Source organism: Semicossyphus pulcher, unplaced genomic scaffold, assembly GCF_022749685.1.
Source record: "Semicossyphus pulcher isolate SPU_LCO1_2020_fin unplaced genomic scaffold, fSemPul1.0.p SCAF_9, whole genome shotgun sequence".
NCBI lineage: Eukaryota > Metazoa > Chordata > Actinopteri > Labriformes > Labridae > Semicossyphus > Semicossyphus pulcher.
The window spans coordinates 18094643-18119683 of NW_027211770.1; the positions used below are offsets into that span (position 1 = coordinate 18094643).

The following is a 25041-nucleotide window of genomic DNA, read 5'->3' on the forward strand; positions in this document are numbered from 1 at the left end:
TTACCACGGCCAAACTCACTTTAAACTGATTATAATGTGAACTAGGACCATCATAGGGGAAAAAAGCTTTTGATTAAATATCATCCGTTTAAATGTTTAACCAACATCGCAGGAAGAAATATACCGTTGGTAAAGAAGCATCAAAAAGATCGTGTGGATTGTCGACCTGCTTTAGAGACCAACAGCAGAAGAACAACAGCAACACACATTTGTACTTTCCTACTTTTGGGTTGATTACAGAAGTTAAACACTTATAGCGTCAGTTATATAGTTAGAGTTGTTTTATAGTTAGAGTTATAATATTAGTATACAATCAGCAGCTGATGGAAAGTAAAACTACAAGAATGAGAATAGTTAGCACGGCTGGGTTTCTGCAGTCAAATGAGGCTTAGTCACAGTCAGAGACAAAGTCTTTGAATTATGAATGCGCTGCACTTTACTCAACAGTTCTGTCCTAGAAATGTGTAAACACGGTCTCTTTCCCTGTGATGTGACATAAGACATACATTTATTAGTAAAGACGGAGACAAGACATACTGTCCCTCTGTTTAGAGTCTGACATGTGTGTAAATCTCTAACATTGGACTGGAGATAAGTACATTGAAAAGTTCTGGTGGAAAATGGGAAACATAACATTCACATCTGGATTATTTTTAACACGTTGCAGAGTTTCACCAAGACAGGAGTGACAGGAACCAGCGCTTTTCCTTCAGTTTTTTTGTATCACAAATGTTTGACCCACTTTCCTGTATGTAGGTCAGGGATTCCGATCTGTAACCTGTTGATCATTCAGCAACATGTAAAGGATCATGTGAAAAAAGATATGTAGCATTTAATCTTTAAGCTTCAACTGATAAGCATCAACACAAAATAAAAGACAGTTAATAAGACTTTATTTGAACTCTTTAAATGTTTATTTTCCATCACAAACTTCAAAAAACCATTTGACATTATTAAGGTGCAGCTGCCTAATTTGATAGCATGACATAAGAGCACGCTAATTCAGTGACTTTTGCATACGATCTCTTGTTTGAAGTGGAAACCTGCTGAATCACTGCAATGGCACTTCAATTTAAAAGATAACATACAGGAATGCAGGTCTTAAAACATCATAAAATATATAAACTGTACTTGAATAAAAAGCTACCAGAGTACATTCATTTTTTCTAGTGGTGTTCCATCTCACAGTGAAGCCGGACACATTGAAGCCCCTTTTGCTCCCAGAAAGGGAACAATACAACTCTAATACAACTTTTACCAAAGTACCTTAATCATTTTGTCAACTTTATAATAGATTAAATTCAGCAACTGTCATTACACTGTCCACGCACACAGCTGAACAAACACAAAACTTTTTCTGAAAGGCTTTTAAAGTACCAGATACAGCAGTTTTCTGGGTTAACTGACAGTCAGAGGTTTTAAAAAGACGCTGGAATAAAGATCTCCTGAGTGAGAAGCTGCAACATTTTTCTCTACTTTAAATATCAAAATATTCTATATCTGTTTATCTTTCTCTATCCTAGCTTGAGGAATTTTCCCAGCAGGAAGATGCAATGACAAAGATGCCTGATGTAAACATTAAAATCAGTTCACGCCGACGCGTACGGTTCGATACCTGTCACCTCCGCTGGACACTAGTGAAGCCTGTGTGTTTATCAGTCAGCCTCCTGTCTGTAGTGCAGGACGTAATAGTCGTGGACGTACATCAGGACGGCGAATGGCTGACCAATGATGATGGAGATCCAGACTGCTGCGTTGCCGTAGTTACCGCGCAGGAAGTTACCAACAAACCAGGCTAGTGGAAGCTAATGAGAAAGAGACATAGCAATGGAAATTAATTACACACAGAGGCTTTTAATGAATAATTAGTGTCTCACATTTTCTGTTGCCTGAGCTTTATGACTCGGCACACTTTAATGAATCATAAACCAACAAAGTCAGCTAAGATCAAAAGACTTTTATGTTGCATATTGTTCTAAAATATCCCCCATGATACATCAGATATGACCTCTTATGCTAATGAGGTTTGAATTGAGTTAAATTGATACCAATCTCAGAACCCATCAGCTATCGTCTGAGACGATATAGTCTCTGGGGACAACTTCGAACCTGTCGGGAGTGTCCGCTTTAGCCAATGGTGAGCGATAAACAACTTCCAGTCAAGACTTCCTTTTCCGCATGCTGCATCGTTTACAATGTTTACCCTCTAGATACGGCAGCAAAACAAACCTTGGTTCATTAAATCCCCCAGAAGAGCAGCCGTTCATCTGTTTCTGCTGAGTTTCAGTTTCACTGTAAACAGTCAGTTACACAGAGACTTCACTCTGGCTAACTTCAGCGGTATGAACCTGAATAAGAAACCGTTTTTTCTTGTGATTTACTTTAATTAACAGATTTTAAGTTTGCTGAATTAATATGATGATGCAGATTAGTAAAAAGTTCAAATGAAGCTTCATCAGGACTGTCTTCAAGAGGAGAAGAAAACTACTTTTAAAATGCTCGTTTGTTGAACGAAGGTCAGTTCGATCATTTCTGGTGCATTCGAGGAAGTCGGGAAATCTAAACGCTGAATGGCTTTCATGACACAGCGTCAAGGGAATTTCTCTCAAGTTGAATTTTTGTTCTAGAACGGATTGTTAGCAGAACTTGCTACAGATGTCTGTTTATAGAGAAATCATTGTCAGAAGACACTGATGGGAGCCGGGATGTCATTGTGGCGCATTACGTTCCGCCTGCTTTTGCTCTCCACACAGACTGTTTTTCCTGCACAAGTCGCAGCCTGCTGATATGTGATTGGTCAATATTACTTGGACTACAAGCGTAGCACAAACAGAAACCAGAACACTTTAGACCAAATAACTTTTTAACACATCCCGTAGGAGTCAAAAGGAACATCATTAAATTGTCAGTTATAATTTTTAGTGTGATAAAGAGGATTTTCTTAAATTGTGAGGTTTGTTTTGGTCAGTGTTGATTCTCACCTGTGCCATCATGCCCATGAAGGCCCAAAGTCTGAACATCCTGAGAGGAATGCTCACCAAGTACTAACACAGGAACACACAGGGAGGCAAACATTATCAGACAATTTGCACAGGAACACTTACAGGAAAGAATTTTGAGGACATTGAAGACCTTGGATGCAGAGTATTTTATGTGTATTACGTTCTTACCTCATGAAAGAAAGCTGACAGGAAGAAGACGGCTGATTGGCTGACCATTTTACTGAATCCTCTCCTCAGCAGCGGCTTGTAAAAGTGGCTGAAAGCAGTCAAAAGAACATGTGTTGAAATAGGTAACAAGAGCTCCACTGATAAAGACTCTGTCAGTTATTTAGTATGTTTCTAATGTTAAACTCTGTATGTTAACTCCCCTCTGTGCTGTAAGTCTCCCTACCTGACAGAAACACAAAGTGAACAGGCTTTAAACCCTTTAAATAGCATTTCATTTATTCTGTCTTGTTGAATATAACCTCGCTGGGTTTTTGCTCCTGCCGCTGAGTTACTGAATGCGGAGCTGGCTGCAGGCGCTGTATTTATTACTACCACTTACTCTCTCACAGCCAGAAGAATCAATTTCCCCAAAATACATCGCTGTGCCTTGTTAAGCCTTGTTCAGTTCTATAAATTTCATTGCTCCCTCTCAGTGCGTTAGTGTTTGAATAACTCACCGCAGACACCACTTGTGTACGGGGATGTTCCAGTTCTGCCAGAAATATGTCACCGTCTCAGAGTTCCTGAAAGAAGAGTGAATAACAGAAGCAGTACACGGTCTTAATAATGGATTTAAGGCTGTTTGATCAATATTGATGAACATGAAGAAAGTTAAAATCTTAACTGTCAGACAGGAAGAGTGATTAAATTGATTTACTCATTTAGCAAAGCTACACTACATATAGTAATGCATGTAGATGTACTCATTTTGCTCTACGAATGACCAATATCCTCCACACATGCTGACATACACGTGTGCATCATGTGTGCACCTGGACGCAAATCCATTCCCACGCACACACATGCAAGTACATGCAGCTTCTCTGAACTGTACAGACACAGAAGTCATACAAAGTCCAGCACACCTCATAAAATCCATACACAGCACAAACCTGCAAACAGAGACTTACCACCAGTCATTGTAAAACTGTCGGTCTCCAAAGCGCAGCAGCTCAGCGCTGAAATTCAGAGACGAGTGGAAGAACCAGTAGAAGAACATCAGCCACAGCAGGTGATTGGGAACCTGGAGGTGGGTTAAAGAAAGGGAGGACAAATATACGACAGTGAGACAACTACAATTAAAGTCTGATGCAGAACTCGAACAGGTTTCCCATCCATGCTTTCCATGATATCAATCAGTCATGGTGAGATGTTAGGTAAAAAATAACCATGGTATACATGACAATGTACAGAACGCCTTGTGTATTTTTCTAACATTTGGAAAGATATCAAAGAAAAGTGAGTTGCTGTTTTCATGAATGTTGAATGAACGATGAATTCATATTTTAAATGCAAAACAAAAGAGATGAAAATAGTCTCTATGACCTTTAGATCGTGTGATTATCGACACTACTGTTTTCAACATAGGTTGTCATCAACTTACAGCAAGCATGATAACAAACATTAGTAATATCTTCTACATGTAGTGATTTGTTTTGTTTGTACTCACAGCTAATCTTAGAAGCCTCTCAGTCATCCTGGACAGATCCATGTCCTACAGAGGAAAGGAGCGAGAGCCATACATTAAAGGTGGGGTATTATGCTAATTCCAAGCTTCATATTTCAGAGTAGCTTAGCATCAGTTAAACAAACTGATCAGTTTTCTCACACTGCTCTGTGCAGACCCTCATACAGCCTCTGTCTGAAACGACTCAGTGAGCTCTCTCAGGCCTGCTGAGACTGCGTCACAAAGCGTGTGAACTGTGTGAAACCTGGCGTTCAGTAGTATTGCAGTATTAGCTTTACTGTCATTTTACATTACCTACCTCAAGTGGCTTCATGGAACTTTGTATGATGGGAATCATCCACTGAGATAAAGAAATTAAAGTGCAGAATTAGGCCATTTCTTCAGACACAAGCTGTAAACTACGAATTTTACATCTTGGCTTCTTGTTATCATGTTACATTTAAAAATGTAAGTTGTGAATGAGCAGATAAATAATGTTAAACACGTCAGTTTGGGTTGACATTATGAGGCTGTACCTGTTGAGTGAGGCCAACTAACATCTCTGTGAAGAACATCTGGAGATGAAGACATAAATCAAATGTGTGAGTGACATGATTTCACAGAATCAAACAATTACCAAAACTTGGCAGAGAAATAAGAAACAACAAAATTAAAATTATTCATCATCCTCTTCACCATCATGCAAAACATTACGTTCTCAACAGCTGCACAGAAGGACTTCCTCTGAGGTACTTGTTATGAGATGGTTGTGAAAATGTGGGAGTATCCACAAAAAGGCTTTTAGATAACATTCCATGCACTTAGATTGATCACTACTTTAACATACAGCTTAGCTAAAGGCAATTTTTTCAAGCTGATTCCTCACCATCTCAACCAGCCTCCTCAGCAGGAAGCCGATGCGAATCTTAGGGGAGCGAGGGAAGTTGAGCTCGTAGCACAGAGTTGGCGCAAAGACAAAGTAGTACATGTCTACAGAGATGGAGAGGTCATGATTAGTTAATAATCTAAAAAAAAAGGCTTAAGTTCCATAAAAACACTGGACATGTCTTTGTTTACCTCTGATGGTGAGGTTGCCGGGATAACAAACTTTACTGGAGTGCTGTCCTGAGGGACCTGTGGGCAGAACAGATAAACAAACATGAGATTGGAAAGTATGTGTGAGTTGACATTGTATTTTATCGAAATAATGGCAATCATGAGAGGATGTTGACATATGAAAAGTTCCTGTGACATAACCAACATTTCCACACAGTACTGTGAAACTTCTGTATGCTGCTAAACTGTCAAACTTCCATTTTATCCACACGTTGCAGTAACACGTTTCTGCCATTAGATGTCACTGTAACAGCAAAATCTTAACAGACCTTTAATGTGCAGAGAATATATATATAAGTATGTCTCAAATGTTCGTGCACATGTGTGTTTGTGACTTACAGGACAGAGACCTGGTCAGTTTCTTGGTCTTGACGGCGCTCAGCTCTCTGCACCACAGGTTGACGTCCTTATAGGAGTACAGCTTCAGGAAGAGGATGGTGTAAGTACTAAGAACGAAAGCGCCTCCAACTGACAGAGAGAAAGAGAACGATGATGGTTAACATGGTAGTGTGGATGAAGCTGTATTGTGAAAACATCTCATGTTATTATGAGAAATAGTGAGGAAAAGGGGGAAAGAGAGAAATGAGGAGAAAGTGAGCAGAATAGAGGATGGAGGGAGAGAAAAGGGGAGGATTTAGAAAGAAGAGAAAGAGAGAAAGAGAGGTCACCATTTGATCTTGAACAAATTGCAAAACAAGTCCAGTGAAATTAATCTCAAATTAAAGTATGAGAGGAGTCTAACTGCGCCAAGGACGTTATTGTACAGTACAGACACCATGTTTACCACTGTGCTTCTCTGGGTGTGTGTATGCTCATAAATCAACGTTCCTCTGATTTAATGTTACTTTAATTAACTCATTTGAAAGCTTTTAGTTACAAACAAACACAAGAACAGGCCAACTGAGCAGTTTTCCTCCTCTGCAAAAGTCACCATATGTCTGACAGAGAAGGATCAGACTGAACACACACCTATGAGCGTATACCCACACACTCATATATGTGCACAAACACACAAAATCAATCTGCCAACAGGGTGAGGTGGAGGTCAGCACACCTGGCATCAAACCACAGCAGATCTGATCCATTAACCATCTGTCTCTCTGCCTCTATGTGGCTCCTAGAGCACTAGATTGGCTACAAGACAGCTCCAGTAGGTCCAAACACAGAGAGGTGGAACAACATATGAGAGGTGACAATCATCACCAACTCACCGATCAAAATCAGGAAGTGGTCTGCAATATCACAGCCACCCACATTCATTTTTAAAGTCTCAGTAAGGTTGTGTTTTCCTGTCACCAGACCCGATAACCGCTGAGACTGGGTGTGGCATGAGTCCCAGATTCAAATCAACACACTGTTTCTGTAGTTAGCTGTGTCTCCTCTTCTGGGAGGGCTTTGATCAGAACTCGTTCTGCCACTAGAGATGCCAGGCTCAGCTCAGTCAGGTAACACAACAGCCTCTGTATTTACCTCAAATGCTCTTTAACATAACTTGTTTTCAAGCCTGTGCATGATGGGTAATTATCTCAGCTTGGAAATCAGATAGAAATCTAAAACGATATTGTATTAAAGTGATACCACCTGAGGGAATTATTCTGCGGTGCTTTCATTACAGTTTCACTACTGAAAAGGGTGTTTTTCTTACATTAGAGTGCATAAGGCTGTGCAAAGATTGTGTTCCCACCTTATTAACTTGTTCCACTCTTTTAACTGTTGCATCAGGAGCATCAGCAAGCTCTTAGTTTGTGCATAACCGAGCTTTAAGACAGAGAACTCCATTAAAAAGATGGTTTATACTTAATGCACAATGGCTGAATGCATCATAAGCACAGTTTTTAAAGGGCCACTTCGCCAATTTTCAACCTCAGTCCTGTCATGCTATTATGGGGAGCTAATGCCATTATGCTATGCCTTTGGAGGACGCTATCCGCTTCTCCAATGGGCCCTGGAAAACCTCCACCAGACTACGCATAAAGCGTCATCTGGCGGAGGCCAGGGAGCTCGCTAAACTACACTTCCTCAATCTAGGACGCCCGCCTCCGATGTCATGTCTCGTTCAAAATCGTCAGGTTTGAAATGTAGACTGCAGACCTGAAGATTTTTCAGCGGTCCACCGGTATATTCTCGTCGTATTTTGGATTCTGTACCGCTCTGAGCCGTTGCCTGAAGCGAAAATGGTAGTATTTCATTCCTGCGTCTCTCGCTGGGCCGTTCCTTTCATAGGGAGGGGTGCAATGCACGCTGGGTGTTGTAGGAATGTAGAATGGGCGAAACCACGAGCTGTTTGTACGACTTTCTCCACAGCTATGGTGCCAATTTCAAATATTATTGCTTCTATCGATTACAGAGAACACCAGCTTTGACTGACAGAGGCTTTTTACAGGGGAGAATTGCTCCTATAAGTGTGTAAAGTACACACAGTATGTGGCCCTAAATCATCTGATTGATCAGTAAATCTGTCAATCATATAACCAAGAAGCCATTGGGATCATTACCATGATAAGATTGTGTGTTTTAATTGTTTTGTTTGGCTTAAGTTGTATCTTATTGCACTGCATCATATAATGAAGTGCAACAAAAGGCTATAGCTGGTTCTGTATGATACACACCCACATATATTTCATGTTTTATTCTGCAGCCAGACATGACTTGCAGCAGACTTGTGCAGTAAAGGATATAATGACATGATACAAAGAAAGGAAATGTAATGAAGCTCGATATCAGATCCTTCATTCTGCTTCACGTACAATGGCTGACTGTCGGTTGTGTAAGCTGTGTGTAAATGCAATAGCTTCCCTTATACACACACACACACACACACATCTATCCGTACACACACACACACACCTGCCCTCTGTCATTGCCCTTCCTGTGTGAACAGCAGCGCAGAGAGGAGAACAGACAGACAGATGGACTAACTCCTTTACTCCTTCACCTCCTAGTGAGAGAACAGATGAGAGGAGAGGAGAACTAAAACAACCAAATAAATATTATAATGAGCGCCAAACAAGACTAAAAACTCTGTCTCATGATCCAAGTCAGGTTTGAGGTGCCACACCTGAAGCTTGAAGAATGAAGGACTGAACCTCTGCCAAACTCGGAGCTTCATTTATTATGTTAACGGTGTGAATCCCTCCTACTGTGGGACGTTTGTTGGTTAGGTGACAAATGTGACCTTGGTGGTGAAATATTTTACATTTTCCACTTCATTATGTCCTTATTTTCTAAATACGTCTCCCCGGTAGAGGCCCTACATTTTACTTTTACAAGTCATTATTCTTTTTGGTACATTTTCTACATCAGGTGAGGAGGTTATTTTTGACATGACGCTACTATGTGCTTCTGGCTATTTTTAGTCAATTACTAAAAGAAGAATAACATTGTAGTGGATGGGAAGATCTGTTGTTTTTAAAAAGAAGGCAACTTATAATTAAAAATATATATATCTATATTATTCAAATGAATCACTTACAGACTTTGCAGGTGTATCATGTTGTGTAAAGTGCTAATTTAGTTGAATTGTATGGCAGCCATGTTTCCTGTCAGGTAGCCTGATGAAGACACAACAAGCTGACCCTTGGATGACCCTTTTACTGCAAACCCCGCCTACTTTGGCCCCTTCCTCTCCTCTCCTCTCCTCTTATTCCCTTTCCTCTCCTCTCTTCTCCTCGACTGTCTTTTCCTCCCCTCTCCTCCCTTCCCCTCTCTGCTCAGAGCCAGCTGGAAATAATCCAGTCATGACCAACTGGTCCATTACCGCTAACCGTCTCCAATTATGACTCCGTATAAGAGGTATTTTTTACTGCACTATGAAACTGGTCGACTGTTTCTCTGAAGGGTAAGGAGATGAATGTCCTCTGAATCATCACCGCAGTTACATTACATACTGTTTTACACACATGGGAACATTGTTAACTACCAATAAACTGATAATAGTTTGGCTGTGTAAGCGATGCTAATAATTCAGTCAGCTTTTTATCTCGGTTATGTATACGTAGGTGGAAGCAGGGATGGTGTTTTTAATGACAGTTAAACATTTTACCTGGGGACACGGAGGGCACCAACAGGACCACTGCAGCAGGGAATGTTAGCATGATTGTGTGGTTAATGCAGTGGATCAGAAACCCCACCAGTTCACTGAATGAACCCTGTGCAGACAGAGAAAGAAAGGGTTAATACTTGAAATCTTAAAGACAGTAAGTTGTCCTTCTTTCAAACACCACTTCCATTATTTTTTCTGTGTTTGAACAGAGCCTAATTCTGAGTTATGGCGGCCTGTTAAAGTTTTTAAAAAGCTCATGATGTTCCATATTCATGCCAAACAGACAGAGCTGAGCTGAAAATGCCCTGCACGCAGATGGTGAAACTAATTTCTCATTTACCAATTGAACATTTGCAGAGGCGACTGGGGAAGGGTCAGTTTTAGAGAACAGTTTTAGAAAAATAATCCCTCCTGAGGGTCGTGAAAGTGCTCCCAATTCAACAGTTCAGTTAAAACCCTCCGCTCTGATGTTTGAGTAAAAGCAGAGGCTTCTCCACTCACCTTGGACAGCTGCCTCTCTGTGTAGAGAGCCCCCAGGACGAAGACGTTGGACACTGTCAAAACACAACGAGAGATTCATGTCAGCTCCGGTAAAACAGACCGTGTTAGCGTATTTCCCAGCAGGCCCGCTTCTGAAGGGTCTGAATATTAATCTCTGAAAATGAAAATATTTCTTTACAAGCTGGTATGAATCTTCTCTTGTGGCTAATAATAGTGCAAGGCTGTCATTGTCCTAATAGATCTAACTATGAAGTCCCTGAGGCAACTGCTATGACTTTATTATGCTGCACTGTGTTGCTGTTTGGTGAAGAACTTCTGCAAAGTCTAAAAATGTTTTCTACTCTTTTCAAGCTGATCATTTGTCAATGTCTGTAGTTCTGAAAGGCTTCTTTCGGCTAGGACCTAAAGTAAGGTAAACATGACCACTTCATTGTATTGAAAACATGAAGCTAACCAAACTGGATGAAAAAGCTTCTCGCATACGCTTAGAAATAAGCTGCATTTTCCTGAGCAGGTCAGGAAAGACCACATTTTGCATCGACCATAAATGTAAAAAATGGGACTGAAATATTTAGATATTAATAAAGTCTAATGTTTGTCCTGGTTTGAGCTCAAATTGAGTGTTTGAATGAATGACATTTTCAGCTTCTGAAAAAGACCCTGCCCTCTCACACATAAAACACGCTGTGACACACACACAGTCTCTCACATGATTACACAGCAGCACCTGATGAAAGAAATGAGGCAGCACTAACAGAGCATATGTGTTTCACAGCATACACCAACTGCTCGATAGTTTGGGGACAAAACAAGTGTGTGTGTGTGCGTGCGTGCACACGCACACAATCCCACACATTTTATAATCCACTGTTTCTATATTCAGTCGCCTGCAAGAAGACGGTTATAAATTTAGAAAAGGAAATAATTTATTTGCACATTTTAGAGAAACAGTGGTGAAAATATTTGAGCCTAAAGCCGTTTTCTTTAAAGCACATTTTATTATGCACCAATCTGCCACTAGGCCTGATTCTGTGTAAAGCAAATTATGCTAACCTGTGGATTATTTCTGTTGTACATCTGGTAGCAGTGCCAGTTTTAACGCACTACTGAATAAACTTAAGGAAACTTCTGGTATGTTGATAACCCCTTAACTTGACTCGACTAGCCTGAGCAACATTAATGGCACATAACTGCAACAATTGTTCCATTTTAAGGCCTTAGCGGTGCGTTAGCATGTTGATCCTTTAAACCTAGAGAGAGCAACTGTCAACTGTCAGATTTCATCACCCTGCCATCAATGCAGACAACAAATCTGTAAGAGGAAGGGAACAAATACCTTTCAAGCTAAAATCTTTTTCATCTGATGAAACTAGATTTGTCTATAAATCAAGTGAATCATGCACAAGTAAAACATTGTTTTTAACGTGTCATAATTTGCAGTTAGAGTTGGATAAAGTAAGGCTCACTGCATCTGGCTTTCTGCAGAGATGCTCATTATCCTCAACAGGAGATTCTGTATTTAGGCGTTTATCTCACAACTACAGCCCAGAAAGCAACTAACTGTCATTTCCTCTCTGGAACTATTTTAAACGGATGGAAATTCAGCAGAGACGACTTTTCAGAGAATATGCAGATAAGAGCAACATGCACGTTATGGTTTTCAATAAAATTTCAGCATTAGTTCCCTCACTGAAAAAAAAGGTCATCCAGCACTGAGCCCACACGAGCATCAAACAGACACAAACAGCAGCACTGAGCAGCTGTTAGACACAAGGTTCGTCTTTCACCTCTCACTTCTGTACATTTGATTTTGTTTCTGTCGCTCGCAGGTCAGTTACCTACATTTAAAACTTCCTCCGCTGTTTCCCCAAACTTTACTCCTTTTGCTCGTAGGCTGTCTGAGATTATGGACTTCTCATTTGCTCCATGCTAGTACATTTGTGTGTGTGTGTGCGTAAGTTGCTGCAGTGACTCTAGAGCTGCTGAATGCCCTCAGGAAAAGAGCTGCTTTACCGTCCATGCTACTGCAAACAGACTCCCTTCCTCACCTGTGTCTTAACCATCCCCAGTGCAGTCATTTACCTTAGCTCCATCCTCCCTCCCCCCCTTCTCTCTTGCCCTCTGTAGCTGCAGCACTGTACACCATCTCTCTTTCTCTATTTCCCACTCTTTTATTCTCCCTCCTTTTCATTTCCTTTCTTCTATTTTCTCAATTCTGCATTCCTCCCCTCTTCCCAACCCTCTCCATAGACCTCTTGTCACTTCATTTTCTCTCTTGCTCCCCGTTTCTCTCCCTCTCTCCCTCTTTCTGCAGCACAGTACAGTGTGCAGTAAATAGGGCAGGTGATTGTCCCTCTAGAGACACTGTGAGCTGCACCACTGCAGAACTTCCACTGCAATATAAAAATACTTTTCATGTAGTGTGTACTTGTAATAAGGAAGATCAGACTACATGTTCAGAAAAACATTTTATACTGTGTTACGAAGTGTGACAATAGGACACTACTCATCTTAACTTGTCCTGGTCCATTGGTGTAATGTATCAACATGGCCAGATAAAGGTGTATCGGTAAATAAACTGTGTGTACTCATGTGCAGGAAGTTGAATCTGCTGATAAGGTGTCCCATAATATTTTTCGGGCTTTCATGGTTAGGAGTTTTTCTAGGTTCTTCTTGGTTTAACTGTTATTATAAAATAAAGCAAGTATCTCAAAGTTTTATCTAAATAAAATAAGTTATGTTTATTTATGTGTAGGTGCTTTTTTAGCAGGTGACTTTTTGGACAGATGAAATGTTTACCTACCAATCAGCAGGCATGCTGCTGGCCAGCTGTATGGATCATTCAGAAACAAGGAAATCACTTGGATTGGGTCCACCAGGATACCGTACCTGACAAACAAACAGAGCAAACAAAAGAGAAAGAAACTGGCAAATTAAAAAAGGGATTGATTTAAATTGAAGATCAAGCTAATAAAAAACTATACAACTATATACTGTCTTTAAATTACAAATGGAATGGGTGATAGAAGTGTAATCAATTACTTTTAGTCTGGTGTAAGAAGACAGTTTGACTTGTCAGAGCAGAAAGAGCACAGACAGCACAGGTGTGACTACCAACATTAACCCTAATCATACTGAGTGCAGGTAAAGCACAATGGTATCATAGGAGTCTCTGTTGAAGAATGACATGTTGGGTGGAAGCACACAGAATGCCTCTTGAAATAGCAGGTAATAGCTTATTGATTACGTTAAAAAGACAGGACTTTGTCAAACATACACACTCACCTTAAGAGGTTTTCTAGGAAGAGGCGAGCATTACTCAACACCTGTAACACAAAGCAACACATTCATCCGACTGTCTCCTGCATGGATTTCCATTCGATTTTGCTTTTATTCTATGCTTTTAATCGAATAAATGCATCTGCAAACTTTTGTCTTACCAGCATGACCACACACCAATTGAGGATTCCTCTGTAGTTGCTGTAACCACTGGATGAAGTCAGCAGGGACTCCTGCGTGTTGTGGCAGCTGCAGAAATATATGTGAGGGATATGTGTGAAACAATCAAGGATATATTGAGCTTAAGATTTATTTATTTATTTTCAATTAAACTTTTGCATCATATTGATTTCGCATAATGAAAAGTAGGAAAAAGAAACTGATGTCTTTTATTAACCTGCACACAGACCTGCAGTTTTGCGGGCAGTTTTAGGAAGAAAAAATGAAAGACTAAAGATACTACGAGAAAAAAACAAAAAGCTACCTGCAGGCCAAAATGAGGCCCTCATTTCAGGCCCTCATTCAGCTTATTAATCATTTCTAAAAATATTGAAAAAAGGCTTAAAAATAGTAATAACACAAATTTCCTAATATAAGAGACAAAAATAATTACAAGTGGCTCTGTGTTTAATTTAAAATCCTGTTTAAAATTGTCACACTGACTTGGATCTCTTCATGGTCAGGCCCTGCAATATGTGGCTGAACTTATTCACCCTTACCTGTCAACTCGCTCCCTCAGGTCAAACATGCTATATTTGCTATCTGTTCCACGTACAAACCTTGAGACCCACGGTGATAGAGCTTTTCAGGCCATCACACATAAACTTTGGAAAGCTGTGCTCACATCCTTGCAGTTTGCTGAATCTGTTGTCTTCCAACATCAGTTAAAAACATACCTTTTCAGACAGGCATTTTGTTAACCAACCTACATTATTGTTAATGTACTGTGTGTGGCTCATATGACCATCTTATCTCTCATGTTTATATTTCTCTGTGATGTCCTTGGACAGCATTTGGGGACTTTATAAATAATTTCACTTCCCACGTCTCTTCTTTACCTCAAAAGCTGCATTGTTACACTAATAACACTAACACTAATTATGTATTCATAGGCCTGTATACAGTAGCTTTAGTTTTTAGTGTTTTAAGTGTTACCTTTGTCAAACTTGTCCTAGTCTTAAGTGGAGTGTGTCAATTTGCATCTGGTCTGTACTTTGAGAGTTAAGAAAAAGCGGAGTCAAATTCCTGCCCATCTGGAAGAGATTGCCTAATGTCTCATCATAAAAATGTTGTGGGAATGGCTCAGAAAACTTAAGGTCTCATTTTAATAATATTTTTGCACACAAAATATCTTGTAGCTTGTACTTAATCAGCTTACAGGGTTTGCTTCGATATTATAAGATTAACCAAGCCCACAAGCCAGCCTTGTTCATGAGGCCCCTGATAGATCCGCCCCTGATCAATGAAACAGCCCACAAGGCTCATGTTAGCTGTCTTACTCAACACTCAATGATGCTTAGCCGTGTGTGCCAACGTGTTTGTTTATGGTATACTGCCAAGCAGCACTGAAAGAGTGGGACTCAAGGTATGAATGAATGAATGAATGGGCGACAATAAAAAAACTAAACAAAGTTCAGGACGACCTTAAACGACCCTGCTGTACCGTCCCACCGTACAAGCTAACGTTTCTTCTGAAACTAAAAAAGATGTTTATCATTCAAATGTTTGTTCACAGGAGATGTGACGTCAGTGGTCGGCCGTTTGAATCCTCACGTTAGTAATTCACAAAACAAACAAACGTTCCTCAAAAGGTAAAAGTTTAATAGCCTACTTGTGTAACTCACCTTAGTCGGTCACCTAAGTCACTCTTCCGTTTCTTTTTCTGACTCTTTGATTTCGACCCGACCGTTTCCAGCAAACAGTCCAGTTTTCCCTGGCCATTGTAGCTGCTAATGTCAGCGGTCACTGAGCTCTGATACTCCGCTGCAGACTTCCCGTTAACCGGCTGCACACTCGCGCTCTTCAACGCCGTGAAAGTCGCCCTTCTTCTCAGAGCACAGGCCCTGCTCGTGTCCGTGTCACCCATGAAGACAAAACAGCTACAAACCTACTTTAAGCTGACTTCTAAAGTTGTGGCAATGACTGTCGCTAGCATAGTGGCGTAGTAGCCCATGAGAGGGAAGGGGAACGGGAAGGTGAAGCTAAACAATCCGCCCAAAGCTCAAATTTCCGTGCTGTTGACATGGTGGTAGGTGTGTGTATTCATGACGCCACATGAAGTGACAGCAGACTGGAAGTGTAACTTTTGCACACTGTAACCCGCGCTGAGGTGAGTCAGACCCTGATTGTTTTCTTTTTTCAAAGGAAAGATATGAGGAACTAGCTGTCATCCAGCCTGCAAGACTGGGCTCCTCCCAAAATTGAGGAACATAGAACTGAATGCCTGCTACCTCTTTTGGCACTGTGTATCTCATGCATGCATGCTAGCTGAACAGAAAAGCAGAGAACAGTTGACAAACTGTAACACCTCAAGGTCCATTTAATGACTGTTCTGGAGCTTGTAGTTCTATCAAATAATCATTATGGATTTTGGTCTGAAGTTTATATGCATCTCCAGAGAGTTAAAATGTGAAGAAAACTCCGTAGATAAAACTGTGGCATGTTGATGCGAAAGATGTTTGGTAATGATGTTAAACATTGTCAGCAGTGCACCATCACACCTCTGAGACTTGCATATGCAAATTGCCCTCAGGGGAAGTTTACTACTGTTTCCATGATTTGAAACAGGATGGAAATGATAAGCTGCTGGTTGAAAGTAATACTTTTAAGGCACACTATATTTCTGTTGAGCAATTCCATATATTTTGTATGTGCAAAGTTAAACAAATAGCCTCATCCTACTAAAACAACTTTGTAAAAGTCCTTGTTGTTGGGGCAACAGACTTCACTGACATGTGCCCTTTTTCTCTAACATCTTAACATCTTAGCTAAGTCTGACAATATGGTGCTGAGACAATATTAGTTTGTTAAGCAATGGCCACTATAATAAGTAGGCTACGTGTATTCCTATTTAGGAAACTGCATGGCCTTTCCACTGGTTCCACCCTTTGAACATGGACAACTTCCGATGTTTAATTACTAGGGGTGTGAATTTTTCAATATCTCACGATTTCGATTCTTAAAGTCAGGATTTGATCCAAAATCGATTCTCGATTCACACAATACTGTTCGACTGCTCTTTGAGACATCGATTTTGAGCTTTTGTGTGGACAACTGCAGATTCACGTACACAGCTGTGTGGCTTTCGTGCGTGTTTGTATACGAGACTCGAGCTGCCAGGCATCCGTGATGTAATGAGCGGCGAATGTCGCGAATGACTTGAGAGGTGCATGCATCACATGTAAGAGCTATAATGTGGCCGTCGGAGAAGGCTTCCCTGTACATTGCAGATGCTGAGTTAACGTTAGCAGCGCGGCTGACTAGCCAGGACCGGTACGCTCTTTGCTGGAACTGTGTGCAACAGAAGCTGGAAACAGTGCATGCAGCCGGTTTGCACACTGGTGAAAATTCGATTCAGAATGGGAGAAATTAAGAATGAGATGAATCGATTTTTTTCAGCACCCCAATTAATTACAGTAGTGGCACAGATATAGGTCAGTCCATCAATGGTTTTGTGTTGCACAATGAGAATTGCCGCCTCAGCTGGCCACTTTTGTGACTCATATGAACCCTCTTTTAACTATTTTAGAGACTTATAATTTGCGATAATGAATTGGGTTTCCAACCTTTTTCTGAGACTTTGGCAAAGGGTACAATAACATCACACCCTGTAAGTGACTTATAGTGTATAGTAGCCAAAAGACGGTATGAAAGCTTTCATTTAATGAGAATGCCCTTTCTGTCTGTGCTTGTTCTGTGCGTTTATCCATACTGTGGTGTGAACTGATCAGCAGCATTGATCCAGCTTTATCAGTCCTTACTGTCCATAAGGTTGTCTTTTAGAGTAATGAGCCTGTCTGCTACAGTTGGGATAAGAGACCTTGGGGAGGGATCAATAAGGAGCATATCACTAATTGTTTTAACTCTTAAACTCCTTCTAAAGTACATTTCTCTATGTTTCCCCCCAAACCATTAAAATATAATAAGCTCCATCTTTAGCTGCCCTTTTGGTTTCATCTTGCTTTTGTTTGTGGGGACTGTAAGAGGATAAAAACATGTCTGCTGTTTGATTGCAGGAAAAAAAATAGTTCCTCCACATTCTTTTGTAACAACTTTTAATCATCTGCTGCAGGGAGGCTGAGAAAGTATGAGACGTCTCAGCAACAATTTCCACGGCCTTTTCCACCAGCCTGCTCCGCGAACCAGTAGAGGGAGTCCAAGGCCTGAATCCCTGCTCCTACCTTTGGGTGAGTCATGCCATTATGTTGTGTCTTATTTAATGCTGTCAGTTGAAAAACCTTAACATTTGCTGTTTCTCTGTTTCACGTCATGGTGATCATCAGTAAAAAGATTTCCACTTATTAGAAATGCATAGGTAAATGAGTGTATTCATGTTTTGAGGAGGAGTGAAAACACTTCTGCTGGACGTCAGAAATCAGAACCATCGGGAAGTTTAAAATATGAATTGATTTTGGGTCCAATGCCGCCACTTTATAATAGACTACTGTGGAAGCCACTCTGTTGCGTGCGAGTCTGTTAATGCTCCACAGATCAAGTTATTTTTGATAACAGCAAGCCATTTAAAATTTAGAGAATAAGAGGTTTTACCTATGCATTATTCATGCTTTCTGTAGGGCCTCAAAAACTGAGGCTTTCTGCAAGCGCTCTGTCTGAGCTGTTAGAGGCAGGTAGGAACAAGACGGATTTCTCTTTTCATACGTCTGTCTTTCTTCCTGCTTCCCCCTATAGAAACATGACCTTTAAATTACCTCTACTGGGTTTCATACCTACATTTTTACCTTGCATTTGTACTTTTATTTGTCTGTTATATACATTATATAAACATTACACCTTCTCGTTACATCTTAAGTCAACAAAAACAGGCATTAGTATGCAGCTCTGTGCAGGGATGTCCATATACTTTTGGCCACATCTCTGTTTTGTATCCACCGACTCTGTTGCATTCATGCTGTTGCATCTTTCAGTGGCTTTAAATGTTTACATCAAGATGCTTAACCACCCTGGCACTTGCTCAAGGCGAGGTGGGAGAAAAGGGAGAGACTGTGATTGAAAACACAGATGTAAGGCGATAGATAGAGACAGAAGATAAATATAGAGACGAAGGAAACAAGAAAGAAAGAGCAGGATGGAGGGGATACAAAGAGAGAGAGAGGAGGGGGAGATCTCACTTTCTATCTACTGTATATCTCTCTCCCTCCATCTGGAGAGGCAGAGGGAGCGAGAGATAGTGTTTGCCCTTGCAGGTGGTAATGAAGCTGTGGAAGGATGGATGACTCACTTTAACACAGGCAGAGGAGAAATACACACTCCAACATCACTCAGCTGACCTGAGAGTGTGTGTGTGAGTGAGTGGGTGCATATGTGAGACAGCCTGCGTGTGTATGTGTGTTAGCGATGGTGTGGTCTGAGCGTGTGTGTGTGACAATAGAGACTGATGCTGATTGTATAGGAGACTGGATGGAGTGATAAAGGTGTCACTAGATAGACAGAGTGATAACATGTGCAGCTATGCCCATGTGTGTTGGTTCATGTGCATTTGCATGTGTGAGCGCATAAATCTGTGTGCAGATATAATGCAAGTGTGCACTTTTCAGTGTATATGCTCAGCCTCACAATATTAAGTGAGCGTGCAGAGCTAGACTCTATATGCACCTGTGAGGGAGTCTATGCGTGTAAGAGAGAGAGACAGATCGACGCGTCATGACGCTGTAAGAGGTCTTGGAGCCACGTCAGCACTTACAGTTCATCCAAGGACTCCTGCACACGCTGTCCATCTATCTCCACATGTCTGAGGGAGGGAGAGTGTAAGAGAGAGAGAGGGAGAGATGGACTTCCTGCTAGATGACTGGAATCAGGATGAGAGTGGGAAAATAGTGCATGGAGGAATAAATAATACCACACTTCCTCTTGTCAAGGACCCAGGAGTCGATCTGCTGCATGTTGCTGCCTCTATCAAACTCAGCCAAGCAGCTAGCAGAGCTTTACCCTCGTGTGGCCGCTGCTCCGGCCAATGCAGCATGCTGTATGGCTTGAATCTTTGCTCGTTCTTCACTGTGGAAAAATTTGCTCCACTCATCAGGAGGGCCTTTGCCTCTCTTGGTTTTCTAATAGGGGAAAAAACCTCTCAAAGATAGTCAGAACTACAGAGTAACTTCCTGTTTTCTTATATATCTGAGAGCTTCTACTTTACAGTGCAAGGCGGTTTTCCCATCGGTGTAGTAAAAGTGCAGACACAGGGAAACCTCAAATGTTGGCTGTACAGAAGGCAGACAAAGTTAATGACTAGCTAGTTAACTACGTGGAGCATTTAGCAGCTAAAGAACCAGATATTTACCATGGCTGTGAGGGCACTCAACCTTTCGGCCCTGTGAGAGTGGTGAAAGAATCAACTCACTGCAATCAGGTGTGTGTGGCACTGATTGGCTTTGATTAAGCCCAGGTGTGGGGAGTCTTCATATACCCTGAGTCTCCAGTGCCCTGGGCTGACTCATTATCTCACCTTCAGAGGTAGTGAGAGGTTCTCCATGTGGCTTCTCTAGTTGTCGGTGTATCTGCAAACACCAACTCAGAACTTTGTGTGTATTTGTGGTCAATTGCCTGTTTCCCAGGGAATAATTTGGGGTGCTGGAGAGTTTGTTTGACTCCAGCCTTTTGGGTTATCAAAGGCCTCCCGGGCAGCCTTTGCCTTTAGCTTTGAGTTTTCTGGGTCTCCTGGACAATTTTGGTTTTGAGTCAGCTGCTTGGCAGTGATTTAGTTAATCATTTTAGTGCTTTATTTCATTAAGGAAGCCTGTAGCGGCTCTATTCAGTTTCGTTGTCTTTTTCCTCCCCTTTCCAATCTATCGCTACTGCGATTTTGTAGTTATCCCATTGGGATAACTTTGAGACACCCCTGGGTCTGCGCCTGCGTCCCACCCCCCCACCCCCTTTCCTGACCATGGCACGTGGTAGAGACCAAAACAGAGCTAAAAGCAGGGTGAATTTAGGCTCTTATTTGCCACATCTCACAAATTGAAGCCAACGTTGCTCTTCGTCTACTGGATGTGGAATGAGGAAACTGTTTTTCTTTTATCATAACAACTTCATAAGAATATAATATGTTAAAGCTGCATTTATAGATTGCGCCCGCTGCCCTAAAGTGGCCAAAAAAACCATGTGGTGCAGGTATAAACACATAATAAAAGCCCTTTAAAAGTTTCAGTTCAGTGTCAGAGTCCATAGTAGAAGTTTTGTTTGAAGTTGAAATGGACTATTGTTACTTCTTTATTGTTACTAAATTGGGGAAATTCTTAAGCAGAAATAACCAAACTAAATAATGTGTACAAGGCCTTCTCTAACTGTCCTCTTATTTTGGAAGGTTGATCTGAATCAGTCATATTAACTTAGCTTAAACATGGCTAAAAGCATCCCCATTAAACAGCCATGACCTTTTCTTCATTCCCCACATTTGTGCTCGACTTAATCAAAACATTCCCACCAAACCTCCAGTTCTCACAGCATGACGCTTTGAAGGTCTCTTCACTGAAACAGGGTCTAATGAAATTCTTCTAGCCCGAGAGTCCAAACTCACCTATTTCACGGCTGGAAAACACCGCGGCTACAAATGAAACAGATAAAATGCCTCTCCATTCTGTCCCATACAAAATCACTTCCACTTTACATCACACTCATAAAGCGAGTGTTGAATGACATTTCCCTGGGCCGGCTGTTTAACATGGTCTGCTTCACATCCTCAGATTAAATGCATGTGTAAGAAAACAAACTGTCTCGTGTCTCTCAGGCCCCCCTCTCTGTCTAACTCCCACTTGTGCCCTTTAATATTACGCAGCAGTCAAACTATGTTAGGTGGCATTTGTCTCTTGTGTGTGTCCAATGAATTTCACAACAGTGGAACACTGCTCTGATTGTAGCCCCCTACATGAAAAATGATATTATTATCTGGGACTTCAAGTTCAATTCACAGCAGATTTTTGTTATTAAATACAACAGTGAATGACAGGAGGTAGAGAGTGAGGGGTTGAGAACAAACACGACATCTGACAGGATGTGATTAGTACTCAAACTGACAACACTGCCGACATGAAGCATGTGTTTACAGCTAACTAGATTTAACAGGGCTACACAGATGACAGTCAGAGCTCCCAGCTTACATTTAGAGAGAATGGGGTCCTCTTTTTAAAAGATGTTGATCACACTTTTGCTGAAGCACATTAAAACTTGTGATGAAACTCATATGATGAAATTGAAGTAATTAATGAATTTTCACCCACCCTCCAGCCTTTCCAAAAATGTTTAAAACCTGACCCAGTTTTTAATGTATTTCATCAAGACAAATTGAATGATTGTTATGAAAGGTAAACATTGAGTTTGACTGAGAACGCTCTTTTCCTCAAGTGCTGCTAAAGGTGTTTACAAATGGAAGTTATGTTGATTAATCTGATCAGAATTGGATAAATACAGATGTCATCCTCAGGCAAGATGATTATGAATAATAGGGGTGGGCCAAAATATTGATACACCAACATATTGTCCTGACTCGTGCAATACAATTATCACTACGCTGGCGGCAAATATTGATATTTTAATTTACATGTTGCTCTAAACTAAAACTACTTCATGACTCCTCACGATGGTGCTTATGGCATTAATGAGGGTGCCGTGAACAGAAATTATGTGCAGAAGAAGAAGTTGACAGCAGGATAAAAGAAGAAGAAGATGACAGGGGGATAATGTCAGGAAGCGGGGAGAAGAAGAGATGTGCCAAACACTTTCAAATCCAAAGTCCTAATTCGTTTTTAAAGTTGTTCCAGAGTTCTTTAAATTTAATTTAGAAATTGAAAACATGTTCATTGTTTCATCCCGAATTTCCCCCCTGGGGATCAATAAAGGATTATCTTATCTCAGTTTGTGTCAAATTCTGTTAATAAACACATTAATCCCGCACTTCACCTTTTTAGGGGCATTGTGTTTTCTTCAGTTAATTAGATATCGTGATGTATCATTATATGATTGTCTTGCAATATATCAATTATCACAGAATCGTCGTATAGTGTTATTATCCTTATCGTGGGCCACGTATCATATCGTGTATCGCGAGTTACCCTGTGATTCCCACCCCTAATGAATAATATCATAACAAAAAATTTACAAGTTATAATTAAAAAATAATTAAAAAATATAGTAAAAAAATTGGTAAAAGCCAGTTATTTGATTCTATAAACTTAGATGACACACTTAATCAAGAGATTTATCACATACAAACACTCCAACTAAAACTCCCCAGAGTCAGAGCCCATGTGCTCTTCTATTATAGGTAACATCCTCATGTTACTTAGGTCATCATACATTTTAAAAAAAGAAACTTATGTTAAAGAGAAACGGTCAACTTCAAGACAAAAGATGGATTTCCAGAGTTTGGTGTGATGCATAAAGGAAGGGAACCAGCAGCTTTCTTCAAACTGTTCTAACTATCTGTGCGACCTGTGTGTCTGCAGCCATGCTCTGGTTCACAATCCTTGACCTGTTGTCACCGACATGTTGTTGTTTATGTTGTTTATTTCTGAATGCTGCTAAGATTGTGTCTGTTTTGTGTTTGTTTTTATGTGACTCGGTAAGCTGTAAAACTGAACTGCCCTCTGGGGTAAATAAAGTTGTATCAAACTCAAAAAGTAAGAGTAACCCAAAACAGCCAAGTTGGTAAAAACCACATCAATCAGATAGAAAGACGTTACAAATTTGTCATGGTAAGCAAACCCTTCACATTAAAGTCTCCATGTGATACCTTTAAAATATGTAAATATATATTATATTGACTTTAAAGCCACTACCTAATATATTAGCTACCTAATACCTATAGTATTTCAAAGGGGAAGAACTCAGAAATCAGTATTTTATTTTTTACTAAAATTGACAATTACTCCTGTGTACCAAAATGGATTTTAATATTTCAGCATTAACATGAACATGGATGTAGTTTGGATTTTAAAGGAGCAGCTATGTGTCAGAATTAGTCATTCTACTGTTGTGAATGAGTGAGTAATATTCCTCTCTCACACACACAACCAGTATGCTAATCTGTAGGAGAGGACACTTCATGCACTTGATAATTCATACTCATGAATTTTCAATGGGATGTCACAAGATGATGTCATAACATCAGTGAAACCAGACATGAAACTCCAACAAAATGCAACAGTTTTATATTTTCTTACGTTTTACAATTGTTCGACTTGTTACATTCAATATGTACAGACAGCTTACATTTGAGGGAGATGTGAATGTGGTTATCCAAAAACTTGTTTGGAATATTTATAACTAATAGATAAGGCTGCTGGTAGTTGTGACAAGTGTATGGTGATAAGTGTTGTCGCAGAGTCCCCATTACCCGAGTCTGTGTCTGAGTCCAAGTCCGAGCCGAGTCCCCATTACCTGAGTCGGAGATGAGTCCCTTATTTACCTGAGCCCGAGTCAAGTCCCCATTACCTGAGTCCAAGTCCGAGTTGAGTCCCCATTACCTGAGTCCAAGTCCGAGTTGAGTCCCCATTACCTGAGTCCGAGTCGGAGCCGAGTCCTCATTACCTTACTCAGAGTCGAGTAACCATTACCCGAGTCCGAGTCTAGTCCCCAATACCCGAGTCCAAGTCGAGTCCCCATTAGCTGAGTCCAAGTCCAAGATGAGTCCCCATTACCTGAGTTTTCTGGGTGCATCCTGGACAGATATCTGTTTAAGTTTGAAGTGGTCCCCGTCTTCTCCTCGATGGTTCTTTTACATATCACCCATGTTGCTCTGCCCTGGCTTGCATTTGCTGTTAAATCTTTGAAAGCCAAACGCACCATTTACACACCTCTTTAGGCAACCTGGCAGGAACTGTTGCTGAACAACACGTTGGTGAACGTGCATGCAGGTGAACACATGTGTCAGCCCTCGCTTGAAACTGAATAAATTATTAGGGCTTCATACAAAAGAAGAACGAAGAAAATAAAACAGTCCTCAATGACAAATAAGTCTGAGTCCTCCTCTCCATCTTCCAAGTCTGAATGAAGGCAATGCTCAAGTCTAGGTCCGAGTACAAGTGGAGTAACAAGTCCAGGACTAGGACTCGAGTCTGACTCAAGTAACACTGGGTGATAAATACAGACTGAAATTCAAAATGTCGACATATCCTTTCGAGGTTTAAAAAGTTTTAGGATCCTTGGGAGAAAACAAACTTTACATCATGTGTGCATACATAAATATAGATATACTGTAAAGCCCATGAAAATTCAGG

General features: G+C 40.7%; 1 protein-coding gene across 1 annotated transcript; it reads right to left on the minus strand.

Annotated features, from left to right (window-relative positions):
* Positions 1-891: 891 nt before the first annotated feature.
* On the minus strand, positions 892-15847 carry dgat1b (diacylglycerol O-acyltransferase 1b). Its single transcript, XM_069655908.1, has 17 exons — positions 15439-15847; positions 13756-13843; positions 13601-13641; positions 13119-13204; positions 10316-10368; positions 9815-9920; positions 6112-6240; positions 5734-5790; positions 5543-5646; positions 5193-5231; positions 4976-5017; positions 4660-4704; positions 4121-4233; positions 3668-3733; positions 3171-3258; positions 2982-3044; positions 892-1805 (listed from the first exon to the last, which is right to left on the minus strand). Exons 1-17 carry the CDS (start codon positions 15678-15680, stop codon positions 1656-1658), a joined length of 1512 nt encoding a protein of 503 aa, XP_069512009.1. The 5' UTR covers positions 15681-15847; the 3' UTR covers positions 892-1655.
* Between the last annotated feature and the right edge of the window lie 9194 nt (positions 15848-25041).